This window comes from Vidua macroura, chromosome 16 (genome assembly GCF_024509145.1).
Source record: "Vidua macroura isolate BioBank_ID:100142 chromosome 16, ASM2450914v1, whole genome shotgun sequence".
In the NCBI taxonomy this organism is placed as follows: Eukaryota; Metazoa; Chordata; class Aves; order Passeriformes; family Viduidae; genus Vidua; species Vidua macroura.
The window spans coordinates 8,960,553-8,985,061 of record NC_071586.1 but is presented as its reverse complement, the minus strand read 5'-3'; the positions used below and the strand labels follow the sequence as shown (position 1 = coordinate 8,985,061).

General features: G+C 36.9%; 1 protein-coding gene across 4 annotated transcripts in view; it reads right to left on the bottom strand.

Annotated features, from left to right (window-relative positions):
• Window positions 1-24,509, bottom strand: part of IQCK (IQ motif containing K) — a 38,662-nt gene that overhangs the window by 6,794 nt on the left and 7,359 nt on the right. For all 4 annotated transcript variants that reach the window (XM_053992355.1, XM_053992354.1, XM_053992359.1 and 1 more), the window contains exons 5-8: window positions 22,690-22,742; window positions 22,499-22,576; window positions 12,833-12,917; window positions 6,934-7,045 (exon numbers count right to left, since the gene is read on the bottom strand). In XM_053992355.1, the coding sequence (XP_053848330.1) occupies window positions 6,934-7,045; window positions 12,833-12,917; window positions 22,499-22,576; window positions 22,690-22,742 (328 nt within the window). The remainder of the gene's footprint in view (window positions 1-6,933; window positions 7,046-12,832; window positions 12,918-22,498; window positions 22,577-22,689; window positions 22,743-24,509) is intronic.

Below are 24,509 nucleotides of genomic sequence, written 5' to 3'. Positions count from 1 at the left end.
TTCAGAAGATCACGTGCTGTAGTTTATCTAAATGATCATCTTTCCTTTTTATTTTTTCAAACATTCCCAACGTAGTTTCAGAAATTAAATGTTACTGTAATCTTTATAAATTTTCAAAGATGTCTGAGTCCAGGGTGTGGACCAATAAATTGGATTCTGTATCATGAGTCTTATGACTTTTATCACAACATTCTCAGCTGTTAGTGCCAAGATTAAACTTTCAGAAACATCTCAAGCATTTTGAATTAAGCTTGATGAAAACCACCAGCACATACTCAGCCTTCAGTACTGCTTTGTTCTTTGATTTTCTTTTTTTTTCTTGGAAAAAAAAAGAAATTTTAAGATCTTTTTCTATGTAAGTCGAATTTTATACATGTGCTTTTAAATCAAAAGCAATCATATATATGCCCATATTTAAAACCATTTTGACTGCAGCACTTTTGCTTTCAGAAAGAAAAAAACAAGTACCTGTAAATACAGTCATGTTTTAAAAAAAAAGGACCGTGAAATTATTTTAAGTGCAGTGTCCTAGTGACAGCAAGCAGCCTTCCACTTTAAACCTGTTTGTAAAGCTTAGTTTGAAACCAAATTATTAGAAAAAATACAGTCAACATACAAGATCTTAATATATATATGTGTGTATATAAATCTGTTATATAACAGATTAAAAATATAAAACCATAGAGTATGAGGAGGTCATCACAAGAATTGCATTATGAGATTAATTAAAGAATTAAACCTGCAATAAAATGAAGGCAGATGAAATTAGAAACAAATTATTTTGTTTAAAATCTTCCTCAATTATTTCAACCACCCTTGGTGAAAGTGGCAGGGGAAAAAAAGAAACTCTCACATAAAATGGATTAATTCCTTACATTTTACAGGGCTGAATTTTCCTAAATAAACCACAGAGATGCAGTCTTTAAGAAATCCGTTAGCTATTCAGAGTATGCCTTTTCCTAATCCAACATTATTACCTGCAGTAATTTTAAATATTATCTTAAGCCTAGTGTAAGATTTCCCATTTATAAATATATCCTCTTTTCAATATTTTCTTTGGGAAATGACTCGGTCCTACAAACATGCATGTGGTTGTAACTTCATTTATGGACCCAATAATACGGATGTTTATGGAATGAATTTAAAGAAATTCCACAGTGTAGCCATTTTTTTCTGGGTTCTGAATTTAACATTTTTCTCTTCTCCAATTAATTCTGCTTTGATGTGATATGATTGCATACAGGCATCCTTCAAAGGTATGCAGACCTGACTTCTCCTGTTCAGTTTAACTTGATATTAAGCTTTTGAATCCTTCCTCATGGTTCAGGTGGAGACATCACAGCTGTAGAAGGAGTGAGTGACTGCATTTCTTTGCTGCTTGACACTATGCATCTGTTCCTGCTCTAGCACCATAAACATGCAGCCTGTTCTCCCTTGCATCTCATTCATATTTGCAAGGATTTTCCAGAACACCTCCATTTTGAGTTCTTCAGACTATTGCTGCATGCATCTTCCCAAGGGAAAAGATTATTGCCATGAAAGAAGTATTTTCAAAATCTCTCCAGATAAGTAAGTAATAACTTCTACTGCCAAAGGAAAAATACAGCTTGAAAATTGAATAGAATATAAAAGAATATTCCCTCCTGTATCTGGAAATCACCCCCCTCACCTGCTGTGAAGATTACTTTCTATCTTATTTTGATTTAAGTACATTTTCCACACACTCTGCCCTCTCTGTTACACAAGTGCCTTGCAAAGCCCAGGCTATGGTTGATTTATAAGACCTGCCAGCTAACAGGTATTGGTATTGCCATAAACCCAGGAATATTTTTTTCTTTTACTATTTTCCCTGAGAATACTGATTTTAAAAACTAAAATTTTACAAATTTAATAAAGATAAGAACAAGAAAAAAATTCCCTTAGGACATTACATAGGTGAAAGTACTGTTTGTGTAACAGCAGCAATGGTCTTTCCAAGAGCAGAGAAGTAACCACTGCAACAGTGTCAGCAGAGCATTTGGTCACGTAAGTGATGAATGAAGATTTTGGTATTTTCATTAAAAAGTTTAAATATTTTTCAAATTCCTTTCATTGTAAGACAGACACTTTTTCAGTTCCAGTGCTTTCCCATCAGTACTAAATCTGCACAAAACAGTGCTCAGAACCAAAATCTGCTATTTACTCACATTCTCTGGAGGTTGAGTTTTAATTAACTGTATTTTCTGAAAAAGCAAACTATTTTTTAATTCTGAAAAAAAATTGTGGAACAAATTTATCCCATCAGATGTGCTATATGAGAGAAAATTCCTTTTCCCTTCAAGTCTAAAGCTGTGAGCCACTAAACTGAGTCTTAAGTGTTATGCTTATCTCTATATTTTCAGTCTGAAATTGTTCAGAGTAAGGACTGTCATACCTTAAATATAGATCATTTTGTGGAATGTAATTTTACACAGCAGTGAAGCAGCATAGCAAATAAAATGCCAGCCAAGAATGCTATAGCTTTATTATCCTGGATACATGCTGAAGGAAACTCACTTTTTTCTTTGCACTCAAGAAGAAATTTTGCCAGCATATGCATTAAGAGGTCAATGGTCCTGCAAGGTGCTATTAATGCATAAAGTAATCCTCATGCAGTTTTCACACTTTCTATCCTAGAGCGCTTTGCAAAACTAATAATAAAGAGTATAAAAGACGGACTGAGAGAAGACTAAAGAACTTCACAGGAACAAATAGGAAAGTTTCTCATGCTGTGAAGCAGGGGTTTGCATGAGGCACCATCACAGCCCTGCCTAAAACCACGCAGAGATTTTAGGGAGTGGGCCATGTGCCAGGCACAGCAGCTCCTCTGACACTGAGTGGCCATCGCAGAGGGGCACTTCTCCTCCCCTGCATCTCTGTTGCACCGTGTCCCTCCTTCTGGACGTAGGGGCTGTGTCATTGCTGTCGGTGCGTTGGGCAGGCTGAGCCAGCAGAAAAGCCTCCCAGGGGTGGCAGAGCAGAGCAGAGCAGAGGAGCCTCCGTGAAGCCACCAGTGCCCCTGCCAAGGGAGGGGAGCATGGCAGCAGCCTTGGCCAAGGCAGCACAGGGCTGCCTTTTTAATGGGGAAGTGGCTGGATCACTCCATAAAAATTAGACTTTTGGTCTCAGCTGGAAAAAGAAAAGACCCTCCAGAAGTATTTCATTCTGGTGTTCTAATGAGTTCTAATGAAAACTCAGCTGTTTGTTTCAAAATTAATAGACATGTTTTAACACACTTTCTGAAACCCAAAAAATAAGTGAATAATTACTTTGGATTTGTTAATTACAATCCGTTTACATTTCTAATGTCTTCTTACTATCTTTTTTTAAAGTATCATATACAAATATATTTTCATAAAATTGTTTTTACCTAGAACATACCCTTGCAATAAGGTTTCATTGTGCTGAAAATTCCAACAAAGCAGACTCTGCCTGTTAGCTCACATTAACTGAGTCTTTGGCTGATATTTCCATGGAAGGTATGCTGATCTTTCTAGTAGTGTCAATAGAATCACATTACTGCTCGAGTCATCATTTTCTAAAAGCTATTTGGCAGCTCACCATTCATCCCCTACAGTTAGATTCAACACTGTTTACAGCATCTAATAAACAGAACTAGTTATATACAAATTAAAGAGATGCTTCATTATTTTTCCTAATGTGGTTAATTTCATAATAAAATGTTGTATCTACTTAAAAAATGCTACTTTTTTTTTTTTTGGACCATGAATCTTAATGCTTTATTTGTGCTTTATTTGTGAGGTTTTAGTAACAATAAATATTTTTTCTGCTTGATACAAAGAGTCTAGTGGTTTAATTGAAGGGGATTAATTGAATTAACTGAATTAATGAATTCAGTTAAACCAAATGCTTAGAAAGACCAGGTTAAAAAGTAGTTGTGTTATGCTATTCATTGTTGTGTGAGTGTTCACAATCCACTTCAGCACAAAGTCAGCTGGGTTGGATGGAATCACTGGTAAAAGCAATTAAACTAACCTTGCTGGCTTTACAATGACATAGGGTTTAATGACACTAATAAACAGCAGGATAATAAGAGCAGAAAAAAGAACAGCTGGAGCACTAACAAAATGAATTATGGCATCACAGCTGAGATTGATAATGAAAACCCCTGGACAGTAACTTCTCCAACTAGTACAGCTGTTTCCAAATAGCCATCTGTCTGGGCCCCAAGGCTATTTGATGTGTGGATACTCTTAAATTAACTTAGCAGAGCTCAGTTAAGAAATTACAGAAACAGTGTGATAATATTAAAAGCTGATGTGATATTAGCAATATAAACTTATACTGGTTTAAGAAAAAAAAATTGAAAAGGGGTAATTTTGCATCTTTCTTTGATGTGCTGAAACAGCTGTGTGTCTGAGAGTCCTAAAATAAATGATTTGATGACAGGAAAGCTCTGTGAGAGTGATTAAAAGGAAATTTGTTTTTCCTTTAGAAACAATTGGCAAAGGAAGTCTTATCACTACATAAGTCTCCAAAACAACTTAAGCATAGTTTATAGGAAGATTAAATTTCCTCAGACGCAGGAGTTTTTTAATCAATTGAACTGTCAAATGACACAGTCCACTCTTAGCCCCTATTTTTCTTCGTTGCAGCATTCTGAGAATGGGTTCACCTAGTCCTCTGAAAATGAACTTGTAATTTTCCCTTTTAAGATTTTAGATGCATGAAGACTGCAAACTATGACTGTGTAATTATCTAATATCATATTCATCCTTTTTCACATTGGTGTGTTGTAATATATAGGTTCGTTTCTTAGAAGTGGGAAACACGCATCTCTAACTTTTACTGGTATCATGGACAATGGAATGTGTGAAAAAACATGCCTTGATGAGATGATAAAAATATTAACAAATTGAAAACAGAGTCCAAGCCACAAACATTAAATTGCAATCACTTAAAAGGCATTAGCAAGCCTGCGAGCTCAACCTCTATCATTATCTCCAGAAATGCAATTTTCCAACAATTAACACTGACAGAATTAACTATGTATTATAAAGAGAAAAATTTATTACTTTTTCTTTTATGTTTTAGATTTATAATGAGAATAATTTTATGATAGGAAATTTGAATTCACTGTTTTAAGATACTTAAAGCCAGATATATCTGTGTTTTCTTTTAAAAAGAAAAGATGCCTACCATTTTTTACCAACTCAAAATAAACTGTAGTAGAGAGGCTATGAAATCCCACTTGAAGAAAACCGGTTGCTCTGCCAAAATTTTCTTTCTATGTCAGTCAAGTCTGCTGGAAGACAATGTCTCACTGATTTTATCTTTTCATCATTTTTTGTGCACTCTTACTACATTATTTAATCTTCCAGGTCTAAGCTACTAAAACCAAGAATTCAACTTCCCTTATAGCATATGAACACCCCATATTTACAAACACATATAAACACAGTTTTTCCCTGTTGTGATGTATGATTTTGTTCCTCAGAATTAATTATTTTCAGCTATAAAATATCCCTTAGGCAATTTCAAGGATCGGTAAATAAAACCTGATATTTCATAGATTAAAACTGCAACATAAGTATAAATAAATGTTTAAAGAATCTACAGAGCCTCCTATCACCAACACTTATCACTGTCCTGTAGTGTAGATTGGCCATGTGAGAGTACAGTAAAATGCAGCAAACCCTGGCACAGGGAAGAAATGATGATGTCTGGCTCCAGATCAGAAGGCTGAAGGATAGCTTTATTAAAACTATACTATATAACATTAATATACTATTTAAAGAGATACTATCCTATCCTACATACTTACTTCCTACTTACCTATCTAACTAACTTAACCAACTCAAACCACAGCTGGATCCCATTGGTCACTGAACCCAAACAACCTCCACCAGAATCCGACCCAGCAATCACTGCAGGTGAACAATCTCCACACCACATTCCACATGGGGAAAACAAAGGAGCAGAGATAAAGATTGCTTTCTCTTCTTCTCTCTGTGCTTCTCCAAGAAATCCTGAGAGACAGAATGATGTGTCCAGAGAATGTGAATGTCACATGAGAGCACAGCTGTGACAGTGCCATCAGACTGGAGGGCACACAGTGCTGACTGCTACCGCATCCTTTCCCTCTCTTCTACACCCGGACACCACAGCTGAACAACCTCACACCTCCTCAGCTCCTGCCATGGGTGTGGAGGTCACTTCCTGCACGGATCGGGGCTCAGTCAGCCATAGAGGTGGGAAAATGCAGACTGGCTGAGCAGCCAGTGAATTCTGCATTAGCAGACAAAGAGGCTGGGCAAATAATCATAATTTGATGATCATTATTTTTTGTGTGCTTAAGTGAATGGTAACTTGGCCTGTCAGTAAAGCCTTGTCCACAAACAGGACAAAAATTAACACATTACAATGCCAGTTCTTGAAGCGATCTGGCCTTATTTCCCTTGGCAATTTTTTAGGTTGTTTGGATTTGTTTTCTTTTTTTTTTTTTTAATACTGTACAGACCAAATTCTGGTGTAAATAACAACAGGAAAATGCCAATAGAATATTTACCAGACAGAAATCCCACAGTTCAGAAAAATTGTACTACAACCCATCTGGTAAAAATCAGCTTTACATTATGAGTAGCTGGTAGGTGTCTAATCATGCCCTAGAAAATACTGTGCCAGCAAATTGTCATAGTTTTCCAAAAATATTGAATTTAGGCCCTATATTGTATTTTCCATTGCCACTTTCAGCTGCACAGGCAACTCAAGTAGAATAAGTATTGATTGTAAAGAAACAGCCAAGCATTTCCACCAGACATTACCTTCTCTCTCAGGATTAGTGTCCAACTGTGTGACCTATTTTTTAATACAACTCAAAGTATAAAAATTCAACACAATGTAAAAAACAAACCAACCAACCAACCAAAAAAACCCACAAGTTAATTCACTTACCTTTGGCTTCCTGTTTAGCCCAGAATTTTTTCACTATCTCCTTAATGTGCCTCTCCTCTCTCAACTTCTTTTGCCACTGACGTAGCTCTTGTATTTCACTATCACAACGAACCTGTGAAAGGGGAATCAGAAAAGTAAACAAAAATGATAAACCTTTGTGTTATCCAGGATGAGGATACGATTTTTTTCACAAGGCTGTGGCTGGGCAAATATGTGACAGCCATCCTCTTTGCTGGGCCTGAGGCAAAAGCAAAATCCCAGGGGTTTTCAGTTTTTAGCTTACACAGAAATAAAATCCACATAATTGACAAATCCAATTGAAAACATAAATATGTCTATTAGGGGATCACTTTGATTACCAAGGACTCCTGAGAATAAGATTGCAGAGAGATGCTAATTCTTTGAGTTAATTAAAATTTAAAGCCTTATGCTGAAGGGTATTAGTGCCTTTAGAAAAGCACAACACTATAAAACCAACCCACTGACCAAAATAATAGAGTAGAAGAGGAGCATGAAGGGTCATGCAGAAGAAAATTTATTCCATCAACCTGATTCACACCTGCCATCATCTGCAAATAGGCTGACTGGCAATACCACCCACACAATTTTCACGAACAGGAGAGCCATTAATCTGTTATTTAAAGTAATTGGACTGCATTACATGGTATCTATTCTTTGTCAGTCAATCACCCCATGAAAGGCATAATTCTGCTTCCACAAAAAAAATTACAACAGTCAAAGGCCTTGATTTCATTTAGATGTAAGCTGAATTTTTCTAGTATTGTTTTTGTACTGGTGTAGTTCCTACTAACATAGAAGTGAAGTAGCTCTGCATCAACAGCTTTTACCACTCTTACATTTGTAAGCAGGATTTGATTAATTAGCAGTGTGTTGCCCATGGTTGGCATTCACACAATTACTGCCTCCAGTGCATGAGATCCTGTCCTCAACAGCAGTGGAAAGGGACATGCCAGCATTACCTTAGACACTGAGAATTATTATCTTCGAGTTATACTCAAATTGTAGTAGAATTATTTTTAAAATGCAGTTTCTGGGGTTTGGGGTTTTTCCTTTAATGTTTCATATAAAAATGTCATTATGTTTCAGGATTACATTTACAGAAGCTGTGGCTGCCCCGTCCCTGCAGTGTCCAAGACCAGGTTGAATGGGGCTCTGAGCAACCTGCTCTGGTGGAAGGTGTCCCTGCCCATGGCAGCAGGGTTGGAAATGGATGGTCCTTAAGGCTCCTTCCAACCCAAACCATTCCATGATTCTAAGGTTCAATGTCCTAGTAATTCAGTCTGAAGTGGAACAACATGGTAGAAACAAGCAGCAATAAGTTCAGTTTCTCCTGGAGACATTTTTGCTTGCAGGAAGATAACGACTTAGTTCCCTAGAACATTTCCAAATAAAAGTATATATCTTGAATTCTTACAGGATATGGTGAAGAGTTTGCTCTGTGACTTGAACTCTATTATATGCTCTTCTCCATTACACTCTGATTTTCTCCCACTTTAGTAAGACACATACAGAGCAAAAGAGCACAACTTAGTTTTCCACTAGTTATAAAAAACCCCAAACCTTAAAGAAAACAGTTTAAATTATTTATCAAAAGTATTCTTTCCTCCCAGGATTCCTCCTCTGTGGTGCATCTAAGAATGCAGTAAACAGTAGCTGAACTCCCATAGCACTTTTCAATCCACTTAGGAGAAGATAACTTGCTATGTTTCAGACAGTGCACTGGCAGAGCAGAAATACAATACAAGGTTACTCGATCAATAAAAACAGACAAGACTTTTGCTCAGTGACTTGAGATCAGATACATTATAGACCTCCAATAATATTCCATTATACTGATATCGTTTTGTTGTATCTTCTATAAAAGTTACAAGGACTTCTTACAAGGTTTCTATGAAATTTTAAAAATTAAAGAAGTTAGAGCTACTAGTGACATCTTCAGCTATACAAAAAAAGAGATAATTTTCTATTACACTCATCAAATAGTATTTGGAAAAATATAATCTAAACACAAGATAATTTCTTTAGGCTTGCAAGAGACATTTTTTCTTTTATGATGCCATGTATGGTTTTATAAGCCAAATAATTCCTTATTATATGGAGTCAGTTTGTCTGCACAGGAAAGGGTTAAGGAAATGCTTATGGGACACAATTATATAAACGACAGAAGTGCAAGAGGCAGGGAGATAAAGAAATTACTAGCTCTATATGGAAATACAAAATTTCTGAAAACATGTGTCCATTTACAACTTCAGCTGTGGCAGACCTGTATTTTGGCCTATGACAGGGCCACAGCTGTCTCTGTATATTGAAAATAAAGACAATAATTTCTAACAGTTAAAAGATAAAAGGCAAGAATAGTAGCTTCTGTATACTCTCCCTAAGCAAATAAAACAGTGGCAGTGCAGTGAAATACCCAGTGTAATAGAGTTCTGAGATAAAGCAGAGGCAGATACTCAAATACTCCAAAGTCAGCATTAAATCCAAGCAGTAAAATGAGCTCCCAGAACAAAGTGTCTTTTTAGAAAAGTGACCAAAAAAAAAGGAAAAAAGAACACAGATATGCCACCTGCAGTAAAACAGGTGACAGGAATGTAACAAAATACATTAAAAAGTTCCAAATATGCTTAATAGATTAGAGTTCAGCATAGTTATAATGTAGTTTAGCCTACTGATAATGCCTTAGAAAGTTATTCTGCTTTGAAACCAGACTGCAATGCTAGCATGATGAAAAAGCCATGACTTAGCAGCAAAATCTCCAGGCAAATACAGAGAGAGTCCAGAATCTTGTCTAAAGAACTGACATGTCTCTCCTGCAGACCAGCACTGCCTGAAGCCCTGGAGGGGTCTTAGCCTTGAAGGGAGAGTTCACTCCTACACTTGCTGTGAATAACAGGGAATATTTGTGTGACCTTCTGGGTTAAAGCCTTTGCTGGTAGCCACAGCTTGCTGGAAAGCAATATAAACTGTGATAGCAAAAGCACAACTACACCTTGCAAGATACAAAGCAAAACTGGAGCATTTTGATCTTCAGCTTTTGCTCAGAGTATGTGTAGTATAAAATAACACTGAATATTTACATAATGCTGTCCAATTTCAACTCTAAGATATTACAAGATTTAGTCCAAACCCCATGCTTTCAGTGCTAGGTGAGAACATGTAGCACAACAGATAAGGACAACACTAAAGGTTCACCCCCAGACATCAGAGGAAATTCTATAAATGAAAAATTTCTGTTAGTCTGGAATAGTTATGCAAATTTTAAAGATTAAAAAGATCCCATTAAAAAATGGCACTAAGCAAAGATTCTGCAGTAGAGGGATGAAGGAATATATCATATTTTGCTGGAAAAGTGCCTGGAAAATTGACACCTAGCTGAATACTGCCTTGGCCTGTGACAGATGAATGGAACCTCAATAAAAAAGGATGGTGGAAAGTGAAAATGAACAATTCTGATGACAAAGCTGTCTCAAGTCTTACTTGAGTGCTCCTCCTGGCCCTCAAAGAGCCCTCTCAAGATGATGTCCTCCTTTCTGTGATTGCCTCAGAGAACTCAGCAGCTCCATTTTCCACTGCTATTTGTTGTGGAATTCAGTTCTTGATTAAACTTGAAATAATTGTCAGAGTGCCCATCAATGTCTTTGTATGAAAGATTGTAGCAAGGACTTAGTTGATGGCAGCCATTAATTACTACAACAATTAAATAAGTGTTTTTCTGAATGTGCTGCAGATAAGGATGAATTCACTGTTTTGACCATGCTTTATTATCAGAGTTCTCAAGATTCTGTATCTATAGCTTTTTTCCCCCCATTACATAGAAAAACCTTTACTGCCTGACCCATTTTTGCATTTTTTGCCATGTGTTTTTGATACTGGCATGCTCAGACAGCTGGAGATAGCAGAAACAAGTGAAGTATCAAGAGAAGACTGATGCTCAGTCAGTTATATAACTGCCTAAATCAATATGGGCAAGAAAGAACCTCAAAAAATAGCCTGAGTCCATAGAAAATGTGTCTTAGAAGACCAAGGATGAGGTACTCTGTCTCTCCATCAGTGTCACATATCTGTGTGCTCATGTTTAATTATCCAGTATTATCACACTGTGTAAATTTTTATTTCAAAAGCAGAATTTCAAAGTTCTAAATCCTCTGAATTAAAAAACAAGTTTTAATGAAAAACTTCAGAAAATCATTTAAAACTTTGACACAAAAATATCTTTAGAATGCAAAAAGGCATTATTTGTAAGTATTCAGTTATTATCAGCTATTAACATTAAATCAGTGTTAGCTGACTGAGCTATTTATTTTAAAAGCAAATAATCTGAATTCTTTCGTAATTTTTCACAACATACTTATCATTAATGTTATGAAATCCCATTTAAGCTTAGTGTTCTATTAATCTGCAAGCCCAAGGATAACACATTGCCCTATGTAGCAATTTGTTACTAATGGTTTTTATTTTATATTCTGATCGCAATTTTTAATTTTTAAAACCCCATGTTCTTTCACCTCGAATAAGGTAAAACATTAATAGCTAATTTTATAGCCTGAATTATTTTTTATGTCTCCTACCTTTTATAGCTAGAGTTTCTCTCTCATTTCTGGGAATTGGTTTAGAATGATAAATACCAGTGTGAAAATCCTGAAGTTCATCTATGCAAGGAAGGATTGTGCCCTTCACAAGCCTTCAGAGAAGCAGAAGACATCTGAGCAACCTTGCAGTGTTCAGCAAACATAACTGTTATTGGATAATGGTTGCCCCCACTGTAAGGATGCCTGCAGGGATACTGTCAGTGCTAATTAATGTTAGTGTCAATGCTGTCTCTGCTCAAAAAAAGAAGAATAATGCAAAACAAACAAGCAGAAAGAGTCACAAAAATCCATCAGTCAAGAAGAACATTTCAATGTCTTTGGCTGCACAGTACATTATAGGAGCCACTTGTATATTCATGCTTATTAAAAATAGTAGAGAACTTAACAGAGAGTGTTTTAAACTATTGTTATTTAAAGAACACCTGACATCCAGAGATGTCTCGCTGTCCACCACAACAAAATTGCTGCTATATCTGGAGTCTACTTAGAAGCTTAAGTTTTGATAAAGAGTCAAAGACATTTCTTCATCACCAGAGTCACCTGAATTTCAAGTCCATTTCTTCCTGAAATGTGAAGGTATTCGAGTTTTTTTAAAAAATATATTTGACAGAACTTGTTGAGGACTTTCAGAATAATTTATTTAGTATCCTAGGCTTAGCATGGCTGTTAATCTCCAAAATAATAGCATTGGACAATTTTCTTTGTATTTATCTTATGCACCTTGCTCTTCCCCCTTAAACTGGGAATGGCACTAGAGCTGTGTTACTAGTGAGCCTTACAACATGTGCTTGTCATTTTGTTTCCCTTTTCCTTGAACAACAGCCTTCATGCCTCTCATAAATCTCCTGTCTCATTCTTGGTCACAGTTCCTTGTCCTTTCTGTATGCTTTTATTTCTCAACAGACCTCACCAAACCTGCCCATGCCTCTCCACACTCATTCACATATCCCTGCATGAAGCAAAATAACACTCCATCCTTGAGAACTACCCAAAGTAGCTTTCAATTAAAGAAAGAAAATTGTTCAGTGTTAACTGTACTTTGGAAAATCGAATTTCTGGGGATTTTCTGTTGTTGAGGAAAACAGTGAAATTACATCAGCATAAATGCCTATGAAAAAATTGTAGTCACTAGGCATAAGGCAGAACAACATCCAAAGCCAATGAACCATAGGGGTCTCAGCAGCTATTTATAGTATCCCCTTCTTAAAATTTATGTAAGGATTTTCCCCGAGGCCTTCACAGTCCTGCAGTTTTCAACATCAAGCAAAATAATTATAGATTGCTCTTACCCGATAACCTCTCCAGAAGGACTGAATTAGTATGCTTGCTTCTTCTTCTGATAGAAGCAGGGATAGAGGAACTGGTGGTCTAGGACTTAAAAAAAAAAAAAATTAACAGATAGCCTACAATTGTAAAACACTTTCTTCCCTAACACTATATTTTATCAAAAAGAGAAATGTTTTTCAGGAGCCTGAAAGACACAGCTTCTTATTGCTCTGAAAACAAAATGCACAAAGAATGTCTCCTTTACAAAGATATTATTATATACACTACAATAATTCCTTCTTAAAACAATAATTTACAAATGGCACATCAAGCACAGTCATCTTTCTTATTCTTCTACATGTATTTCAAACTCCCCCTATTATGGTAAGGTTTGGGGTGGCAGTGGGAGGTGGGCAAGGGAAGCAGTCTGTCATTTGTAAAACAGGGAAGGTTTTAGTGTGTGTGCAACAATGAACAGACATGATGTAAATGTTTATTACATGAAATACACAGAATATAAACACATCTTGGTACATTCATTTACATTATGGTGCCACTTTAAATTAAAATGTGCTGAAAAATAATGATTATCATATCTGCATAGCATGAATCCATGTTTAGAAATGTTTAAACAAGTTCTTAAAATGCTGAAATTTTACTTTTAATACCATATACACTTTCTTTTAGTGATAAAAGAATGTAATACACTTGTGAACTCAACCATTTTCAGCCAAAACATATGGTAGCTTGAAAGCACATTTGGTGATTCTGTTGCTACCAATTTTAATGGGAACAAGCTAGTAATTAAATTCAGCCATCACTAGCAAAACCTCAAATTACTATAGCAAACCTTGCTTCCCAAAAGCCATTTTCTAAGGGTGTTGATTTATTTCTCAGACACAATGATAAAAAAAGAAATCATCCATTGGAAAGGACAAAACAAAATTTGTTTCTCTACTAACTTTTGTAAGACATGTAATTTGCAGCCAAAGAACTACAGCATAATAACACTGCAACTCATGAAAACACCAGTTCTAAAGAGAAGACTTGGCACAGCACTGGAATGGCTGCCAAGAGCCACTCTCCCTGCATGGGGAACAGACTGAACACAGCCTTGACTTGGAAGAACACAACATGATGAATTTGGATGCAGCACCCACCTACAGACACACACAGCCCATGCAGGAACATGATCTATAGTATTTCTATTATAAATACACTGCAAAGCCCATCAATAACAAGCTATTTGTTTTTGCAGTCTTACATTTTCTGGCTAAAATGCTGCAATACCTTTTGGAAATTTATTTATGGCATATTACAGCCCAAGCTAGAAGGCTTGACAGCTTACATTTTCATTTCACTTAATTTCATTCATATTAGTCTCTGCCCTAGTAAGCTGCCTATGCTCTCTGACGTCTTTCTCTTAGGGCTTGTCTTCACTGCAGGAGCATTTCAACTTGGAGCACAGCCTTAGCTCTTATCTAATGCTACACTGACTCCACTGGTTCACTCTGTGTACTCAGCTAAATGGGTCTCATCATCATGTCAGCTGGGTTTTGGCCTACATTTATTTTAATGTGAAGTAAAACCTTGGTCTGTTTGGAAAAGTTGAAATAAGGCAAAAATAAAAAGCAGTCTCTCCATTCAGCTAAACTGTCTTAGCTCTGTGAACATTAATTAGCATTTCTCCTGCTCAGGGGAAATCATAAGTGCTGGACAAGCAAGGCTTCCTGAGATAACAGCTTCTTATAATCAGACTTAAAAATCTGAAGTTGGACTGTGCTGGTTTCCCTGATAGAATTTCATCCTCTGTTCTATTTTAGATCTTTTTGAAAACCAAAACTTAGGGAAAATCACGGGAAGACCTACGTAGTTTACAGCAGTTATATCAAAGACACTGAATTTTCTCTATGAATAAGTACATCTCCAAAGAACAACTTGAGATTTCTCCTAGCCTGCAAGGTCAAGTCTAGATTTCTTTGCTTTCATTTTCAAATTATAAAAATGTCTAGCTTATAATCCAACACTTAAACTGAGAAAGCAATATAAAAAATCAAGCAAGAACAGGAATTAATTTTTAGCATGACAGTCACTGGCAGATATCAATCCTTTCAATGGCACAGCTTTAAAGACCAGAAATCATGCCAGGTCCAGTTTGGTCTAAGAGAATAAATGGAGAATACACAACTGTCTGCAGGTCAAATAAAAATAGAATCTGAGCAGAGGCAATCACCCCTCAGCAGCCAATGAGGGAAAGAGAAGTCTGGCATTTGTGGCAGAAGACAGCTGGATGCCTGCAAGATGCAAACTGACAGTACAATGTACACTGACTACATGCTGCTTATTTAGTCCTTGATTATGCACAATCTTAAAAGCCCACATATGAAACAGTGCTATTTGAATATATATGTGTTGTTTAACACAAGTTACACCTGTAAAAGAGCATCAGAAAAAAGATTTTTCTGAAGTATTTTATTTTACCAAATCTGCACAAAACAGACACTGACCAAAGTTAAATTTCAGAAATATGTTTCTTGCTTTCCGCGCAAACTTGTACAGATCTTGATTCTGTGAGATATTCACTACTCATATGACATTATGAAAGTGGATTTTCACACCCAGAAGAAACAAAACAGACTTGCATTAAATAAATGTAGGAGACATTGAAAAAGGTTCTTAATAAAGACTTGTATCTGATTTCCTCATGGACAGAAGATGGGGTTCTCAAAGAATTCTGAAAATGGAGGAAAAGCGTCCCTCCATTTTCTTGTCTCCAAAACAGACAAAAGAATCTCTGGGGGTTCATAGTCACAGTGAAGGGCACTGAATTCAGGCAGTATTTCCACACACTAATGCCCAGAAACTGATTGTGTTCACATTCTGTCTTACAAATAGGCCTGATTCCTCTACATGTTCAGTGTATATAATTCAGGGTTTTGCAATGGCTCCTCCTGTTCCACTCTGTCCCCTAACAGCAGCAGACAAGGCTCACATCTAAGCAGCAGCCTCAGAGCCGGGTGCCTGCAGAGAGCAGCAGTCCTGGGGCTCCTGGTACAGGTGAGGGTGGAACCTCCAGGTGCAGCCATGGAATGGCCTGGGCTCCTCTCTGCTTTTAGAAAGCTCTTCTCTAGAAATACTGAAGCGACCCTAATGCAAAGGATGAGGCCTCCTAAGTTTCAATACAGTGGCCACAGCCACATTCACTTCACCTTTGCTTGATTGTGATGGTAATTATTGTTGAATATTTAGATCATGTACAAACACAGGCAAATGACAGGGTTACTGAAAAATTCATAATCTAAAGGAACAGACCACAGAACAGGGGTAAATATAATACACACAAGTAAATGACCACGGTGATCTGCATAACTCTTCATAAAAGGATTCTGAGAAAGGCTTTGTTTCAGGAAATACACAAAAAAAATCACGTGCTGGTCTGAATAACCAAAAAAACTCTGATGGAAATTTCTCAAAGTACTTATCTTTCATATTTGCAGTATTTCTTATTCCTAATCATAGAATCTAGAAACACGACAGTAACAACTGCCTTCTTTAGGTCTTTCATCTTACATGCCTATCCAGATCCCCGAAAGTGTGCAATAATGAAAAAGTATTGTTTTGATACAAAATAAATGTCTCAAAAATCTCTGCTTACAAATACTACTAAGGTCATTTACCCAAAAAGCAGGAAAATGGTGGTTCATGAGCAATCAAGACACTGAAATACTGATTAGTCTGACCTGGTATTTAAAATCAATTACATATATTGATCAAATATTACACAGGCAGTGTATGAGCCTCTCAGAGTTCCAGGGAAATATTCCCACAGACACTTGACAAAAGTATCCTGGAACATTTTCACAGGTCAAACAGAGTGTGAACTGACACCTTTCTTTGTGACATTTTCAGTATTACTACAACTATTCCATAGTCAGAAATAAATTCCTAATCACTAGTTTTCTTTTGCAACAATCTAAATGCACAAGAATAAGATTATTAGTATTTGAGAAAAAAAAATTCCTTACAATATACAAGAAAACACTTCAGTGCACTATATGGAGAGTACATTTTTAAAGGATTGTAAATATGAGAATAACCAAATTTAAACTTCTTAAAAGAGGAACTGCAACCAAGTAGACATCTTAAAGTGTGACTCCTGCTAGTTAGCAGGAGTCTCAACTCTTCTTCTCTATCATCTTGTCCAAATAAAAGGTCCTTTATACTGTCAATAGTGAATTGAATTTAAAAATGTTATAAATACATTTGGCAGTGTTATCAAAGTGACCATAGTGATAATATGCATTAACTGCTAGACACATACCAACTATTTATATACTTGCTTATCTATTTATAATGAAGAAAAGAGAGTGTGGAACTAACATGAGAAAGTTGTTATGTGGGGAGGCAGAGTCATGTAACCAACAGGAGACTAAGGCAGAACAGGTGATTTGTAACCAGAATGTCAGAGGAATTAGAGGAAACACAGCAAGAAGTCTTTGCAATGAGAACATGCCAAAAAATAGCAGAGCAAGAATTTTTTGTCTTCAGTTCTGTCTGAAAATTACAGTGGATTTCTTGTCTCCATAGGCTCTCCTTGGGAGGACGTGCCCACTTTAATGCTCCAGCACAGCCCTCCTGTGCTTGCATACTTGCCACATATTTTGGAAGTCACAAAGCATTGCCTCAGCTTTCTCTCTCGTAGGACCAATATTTATGTAGTCTGTGAGAGTGTCTGTGGGCCTGGACTGAAGGAAACCAAACATGGACCTGTTCCAAAGGCCACTCATGTCAACGGGAAAATTCCCATCGATGTTTGTGTACTTTGGGTCAGACTTTGTAAGCTGAAAACATGAAAAACTCCCCTTAGTGCTCCAACAGCAACATTAGGAAGATGTCACAAAGCACTAATAAGTTTTCAGTTTTCTCATTGCCATTTTGACAACCTTTACATAAATTAAAGCATTTTTAATGCATCAGATATTACAGCCATAACGCCTTCAACCCCATAAAGCACCACTACAAAATATAACTATTTTACACAGAAAATTTCTGCAGTCTTTCAAAATTTCTCCTTTGTTAACCTGAATTCTGCCATATTACTTGAACGGCAGTTTTTACTTGGAAACACACAGAATAACATCCACAGAGATGTATTTGTTGGACTTCCTATTATTACAAGAAAATGTTATTTACAGCTCAAATTATTAAAGAAAATGAAAGAAGAAAATATAAGGTAAATCAAGCGTACTCCAAACATGGCTGGATTAGACACAAACCAATGAAATATAGCAGTGTGCAGAAAGCACAGCCTGTAGAAACTGGGCATATTATGGAAAGAAAAAAAATCAGTCACCCGTGCCAAATTACCCCTATTGGCCATCTGAGAGCTGACAATGAAGTCAACTGTAAAGGCAGCTGAGACCAGCAGACTTCACCCAATTAAAATATCTGGGGGAGGGAGAAAAAGAATAAGCAATGTATATATATGTGTATACAGATATTTGGCAAAAAGCCACTACTCCAAATTTAGTAATCGTTTATATCTTAGCTGCCCACTTCAGTAAAGCCATGATAAAGTTATTTTCTCTGTGTCTGTACACTTGTTTTGGTACACACAGATAGATTAAACCAGGAAATGTGTCCTTCAGAACTGGGTAGCAAGTAAATATCTCTAATAAAAAATAAGAAAATGCAGATTAAAAAAAATCTTGTGAATTACTTTTTTTCTGAACTTCAAAAGCCAGGAAATACTTATGCTTGTTCTAACATAGGTGCATATACCATATACCACTCTCTCTTGTTGCATGTAAGGTCGAGGGTTATGTTGAACAATACTATCATATTATTAAATTTACATGAGAGGCTTTTATGATATCACAGTTTCTTAGAGCAGAGGAACAATGTCTTATTGGTTTCTTCCTATTTTTTTCATTAATATGCTAAAGAAGGTTGGGAAATGATGCTGCCATGTTACTCAGACTATCTATGCCAGAAAAGTAAAATTTCAGAGGGATCAGAGCATAATCAGAGCTCACTGGCTTTCCCTGGCCCCGACTCAGTACACAGAGCTTGGTTATTTGCAACTGAGCTTCCGTGCTGTTCAACCAGAAACACCACTGGAAAATGCTGACAAAAGGCAACTGTGATGCTCATTAGCATATTTATTGGATTACAAAACATCCCCAGCTCTAACTCTATTTCTTCACTTGGTTCTTTCAGCAGCCTCGAATGGAGGAACAGGTACATCAGTTTCTAACCCAGCAAGTGCCCAACAAACGTGTGCTGGTTTTGTGTTCACACTCCACTTTCCTGCCCTCTGAAAGGTGCAGCTGTCCTTTAAGGCAACAGAAATGTCTGGCATGTGACATGGGGATTACCAGTCAGCACTGAAGCTGCTCCTTCTATTGCTTTTGAAATCTGCTTGGGGAATTGAAGATTCCCAAGGGATGGAATATTTTGTCAGCACTACTGGTAACATGCGGAACTCAGTGGAAGACAAGGTACCTATACTAAGATGTCACAGCTATTATTACACTAAAGCTGGAAACAAATTCAAATTTTACAAGCTCTTTCACCTACAAAAACTATTTTGAAGGTACAAGGTTTGCAGCTAAAATTCTGAAAACCAGTGCAGCATTTAGGTCTCCATATTAGGGAAAAGTAGGCTGCAAGATCTCATTTAGAAATGGATTGCGCAGAAAGTGAAGCTCATAAGACTGTGGCTTTGACTATTCTTTAAAAAAAAAAAAAAATTTGAACTTCAAAGAAGAAACTGGAGGCACTGGAGGAGAGCCAAAAAAGTCATTCTCAAGTATGGAATATATTAAAAAAAAACCTGCATCCCGGATAGAACAAAAACAATAGTCCTCTGGGGGTTTTTTGTTTTGGTGGTTTTTTTAAGCATTAAGACTGCTTGGCACTGATAAATCCATCTAAACAGTTGGGATAAGGATGCTTGCCATCAAAATTTGACTAGCACTTTTTAGAACATTGTCTCTTATATATTCTTAATCCTGTTAAAAAGAAATTAAAACTCCTTTAAAAATAGAAATGGAAATTACAAAAAAACCCATAGAATCAATTACATTTTAAGTGTGATAGCTGGAAGGATATAACAATAAACTATTTATGACATATCCAGGACATAATAATAAATTCTCTTTTTTTTATTCTTATTTAATATTGCAGCCTTTCACTTTGCTCCAATAATATTCACTTCAGAAGCAGCATTTTTTAAATCTGTAATTTTAGGATAAGATCACTAAAAGTAGTTATTTAATAATAATTTTAATAATTATTATTTTAAGGGCCTACTTGTTTAGAGGATTTAAGATGAATGGTATCAACTTAAGTAGGACTCTGACACTCCAGTGTCCTTGTGGAGCTGTCACTACGTTATTTAGGAGCACCACCACTAACAGAAGCTATGAGTCATCCAGGCTGTGATTCCACAGTGTATTTCTCTTGTTGGCAAAGCTGACTTAAGCAGTTCCTGCCACCACCTTCTCTATCTTAGCAGCTCATTTGTTCTATTCACCTTGCCCTGAGCCTTTCATTTTAATCCTTTGTTTGTGCCAATACACAGGTTTGCCACTCTCCAAGGTGAAGCAGACTGGAGAAATGATCTGTTTTCAATAGCTGTACAAACCCTCCTCACACATTTTGGCAGAGAGACTCCTAACTCAGAGTAGGGCCCTGATCAGAATAATCAAGCACCCTACCAAGCACACAAGGTGGTATTAGGGTGCCTACATGCAGGTTGGGGTGAAGAACAGGAGATAGCAGGGAACGTTTTGTTCAACTCCAAGAGAAATGTTTGAAAAACTGTGACCTTAAAGATTTTATCTTTGGTACAAACATCCATCCTCACAAACCCACGGTATCAAAACTGCCGTACTGGCCAAGGGCTCTTCTGTGTGCTTAAGAAATGGGTACAACAGCCAGGCTGCAGTTCATGCTCACTTGACAAAGCACTAAACCACAGCCTTAAATGGGAGTCTTGTTGGCAAGAACTGTGTTTGACAGAATGAAACAGATGTGTCCCACCAGAGGCAGGTTTGAACAGCAGCGCCAGGACAGCACGATGGCTGAAAGTACCAGAGTTGAGGTGAAATGGATCATTCTCCAAAGGGGTCTTGCACTGCAGAAATGTCCTACACAGCTCTGACCACATGACCACCTCTCAGGGAACCAAAGTTAGCCCTTTGGACACAATTGCCAGCTTATCCACAAAGACCTGTGATAAGGAGCTTTCCTCTTGCTCCATTACGGTCTCAAGGTTCCAAGTGAAACAGAGATTTTTGGAGTTAAGTTAACAAAATGAATTAAGCATTTATAATTTAGCTTGTAGAGTTATGTATTGAATTTTAACTTTTTACTTAAGAAACCTCTGCCTGGTACAAAGGGCATAGGAAAATGCAAATTTCTAAAGCTTCTTGCATAAAGAACAATACCAGAAGAGGCAAAGAACCCAGGTAAAGAAGCTCCTCTGTCTCTAAGATTATCAAGACTGACAGACGTACTCAGATAAGCACCAAAGGACCAAAAGCACACGTGCAGTGAGGAAAAGTTCAAAAGTTCAATCATGAGGAAGACCACAATCTTCAGCCTCAGGACCACCAAGAGACCCCCGTGCGACCACCACAGCAAACCACGCATGCCCAGAAGGGCGTGCACTTATTTAGCGTGAGAGGTGAAGACAGGCGGGGCAAGGGGTTGAATATACATGAAAAAGTTGTGCAATGTATTGCATATGGAACATCTTTGGGAATAAAAGTGTGGGTCAGACTGAAGCTCAGGGCACAAGTTCTGGAGAGCTATCTCACTTGTGACATACATACCCACTTCATAACTACTCCAGGTTATGGAGTCTATTTATTTATTCTGCGTATCACTTCACAAGTGTCGGACATGAAGAATTGAAATAAGTTCAATTATTTCCACTTACATCATGTAACAAAGTAAATGTATCTACAAAGATATTAATCTCTATGTTTTCGCCAATTATCAATCCAGATTCCAGTTAAGTTTTCAAATTGAAATTTTTCTTTAAAATCTGACCTCTCTTAGTTTCTTATTCCCTCACTGTGGGCCAATCCTTTGCTTTTCTCACACAGCAGCCGTATTTTAAAGTAAATGCAGTCTCAAGGACAGTAGCATTTCTTTCAAAACTATTGTGCTGTTTGGTTTGAAGAAAATAACAAGGAATATATGATTGGGGTTGCCAAAAACAAGTGCTCATTTCTCAAAGTCATAAATATCTGCAGAAATGCATCCTGATGCCAAGGATTGTTACAGGTATTTCAAAAGCAGCTGCTTACAGTTAGAAAAGAATTTCTTGCCTATACTCTCTAAGATTTCCATAGGAGAAAGCAGCACTGAAAACATTGCTTTACTCCTTAATACAAAGATGTTCATAATACTACCAGACTATTAAAATGTCCTGCATTCTACAATTAAAATGTTTAGGAATCCAAAATTAATTTATCTGTGAACAATTCTGGTACAAAATACCTTGTAAGTAATACACTGGCCAGTTAGAAACGATCACATAGTTCTTTGTTGCACACAGTAAAGGGCATTTTTGAGGTCACAGCTGCAACATATTGAGGCTCTATTACTTTTTTGGGATAGCAGAGGCAAAAGAATAAAAGGAGAAAAAAATTATTCTGAGTACTGCAATAACTTACTGGTCCTTTAGCCAGTCCTTAACAAAAGGAATGGAAAACAATTCTGTGAATGACTCATCTTTCCTCTTTGGATTCTTGCTAAAGAAAAGGGAAAACAACACATATTAATTTAAATTTCAGCTATTCAATTTGCAAATTAGTGCCTTGGAATCACTGAACATACTTAGTAGCAAAAAACATGATTAACTTACTTGTATAACCACTCAGTTAGGAAATCAGAGGGAATAAATGTGGTTCTTTTTCCCTAAAGACAGAAGAAAGTTTCAAATTATTTATTATCTTTGGATTGGTCATATGCTTAAGATAAATTGGCTGCTTTTATTAAATAAAATATACAGTACATTACTCTGTCTATGCTTTACTGCTACTGCCAACAGTCAGTGGTTCAGCCAAAACTTTAGGAATTTTGTGGAATGATTTCAAGACAAACCATGAGTGATAAAATTCTACATATATTATCTTGATATTTGCTGCAGTATATCTAGAACAAAGATCTCTGAATGGTGCTCTAAGGGGCAATGTCATTGTGAAGAAATTAACAGAACTCATTCATACATGAAAATATGTTGTAAATTCCTTGCCATTTTGTTTAGAGTTCTATTATCATACTCAAAATACTTCATTTCTTCCAAAAGACAGAGGGAACATTGATTGGATATTGTTTCCTCCTGCATGGAACCAGCTTGAAGATGTTGTGAATACCCACAGGCAGAGTATTGTATGGCTGCTCTGACCAAATCATCTGCTGGGTGGTCCGAAAGGAAGGCAAAACCAAAGGAAGGCTTTTGTCTGTCCACAGCCACAGAAACCATGGACATCACAGAGAACCAGATAAAAAGTTCAAAACCTGGAGCTTCACAGCAAAACATTTGTGCCCTTTGCTCCCAGTTCAAAATCTTAAGCAACAAAGAGGATTTTTCAAAATGTTTTGCAGCAGGTTGTCCTTAGGGACTCGAGCAGCCAGTACCACAGCCAGCCATTCAGAGCCTGAATTTTGATAAAGCCAGAATGGATTAGGAAATAATTTTTTTAAAAGCATTTCCTCTGGCATTCCATCTTGACAGAATGTATAAATGATACAGGTGCTAATTCTGCTTATCACAAACCACAGTAACCATAATGTGGAGAACAGAACATGGAGTTCTGGTTGGAATAACAGAAGAGCTTGATCAGCAGCTTCAGAACCCCTCTGACATGAGATGTGCCCTGGATGCACGCAGTCACAGTGAACCCTAAAAGACATCGAGCCCCTGCAGCCCCGCGGCACCAAGTGCTTCATCACAATAGCAGCCATTGAGCTAAAAAAGCAAGCTGAGCTCCCATCCCAACACTTGCCCTGTCAAACAGGAGATTCAGCTGTAATAATTGCATCTTAGGAGAACAATTCACACTGGTCAAAAGCTTTTGTGAAACTGCTTAATGTCACAAAAGAGGCTGAAGTATTGATTAAAATGTAAGAAGTTCAGATACTACTACCACTTGCTAAGGAAAATACAATAAACATGTAATTGAAAATCTAATGCATGAAAAATTACTTTATTCCATGCATTATCCTCAGATGTGAACAGAGAGGCAGGAAAAAATGTTCTACATAGTATAATTCTTTCAGTTCATGGTATATGTCATCATTTGGGGGTCAGCCACAGGTGAAGTGGAAGAGGAACATCGTGTGAGGTGCTGACTGCTCAGGGAAGAACACAGGGCAGTCTCATAGCTGGGGGATGACAAGTGTGAAGTTTAGTGCTGGACTGCAGGGCAGTCCTACAGGATACCCAGGAAAGCTTTTAATTTTCTAGGAGAATCTTACCCTTGGTAGAAACACAGTCTGACTCCAACAGAAAAAAAAAAAGAAAAAAAAGAAAAAAAAAAGAAAAAAAAAAAGAAAAAAAAAAAAAAAGAGAGAGAGCTTTTAAAAAAAGAAAGCAGAAGAACAGCAGAATATGAGATCATCATAAAACAATTATTAATCTTGAGCCATATGTGCCTTTATGATCTGTTTTGTGACAACTAA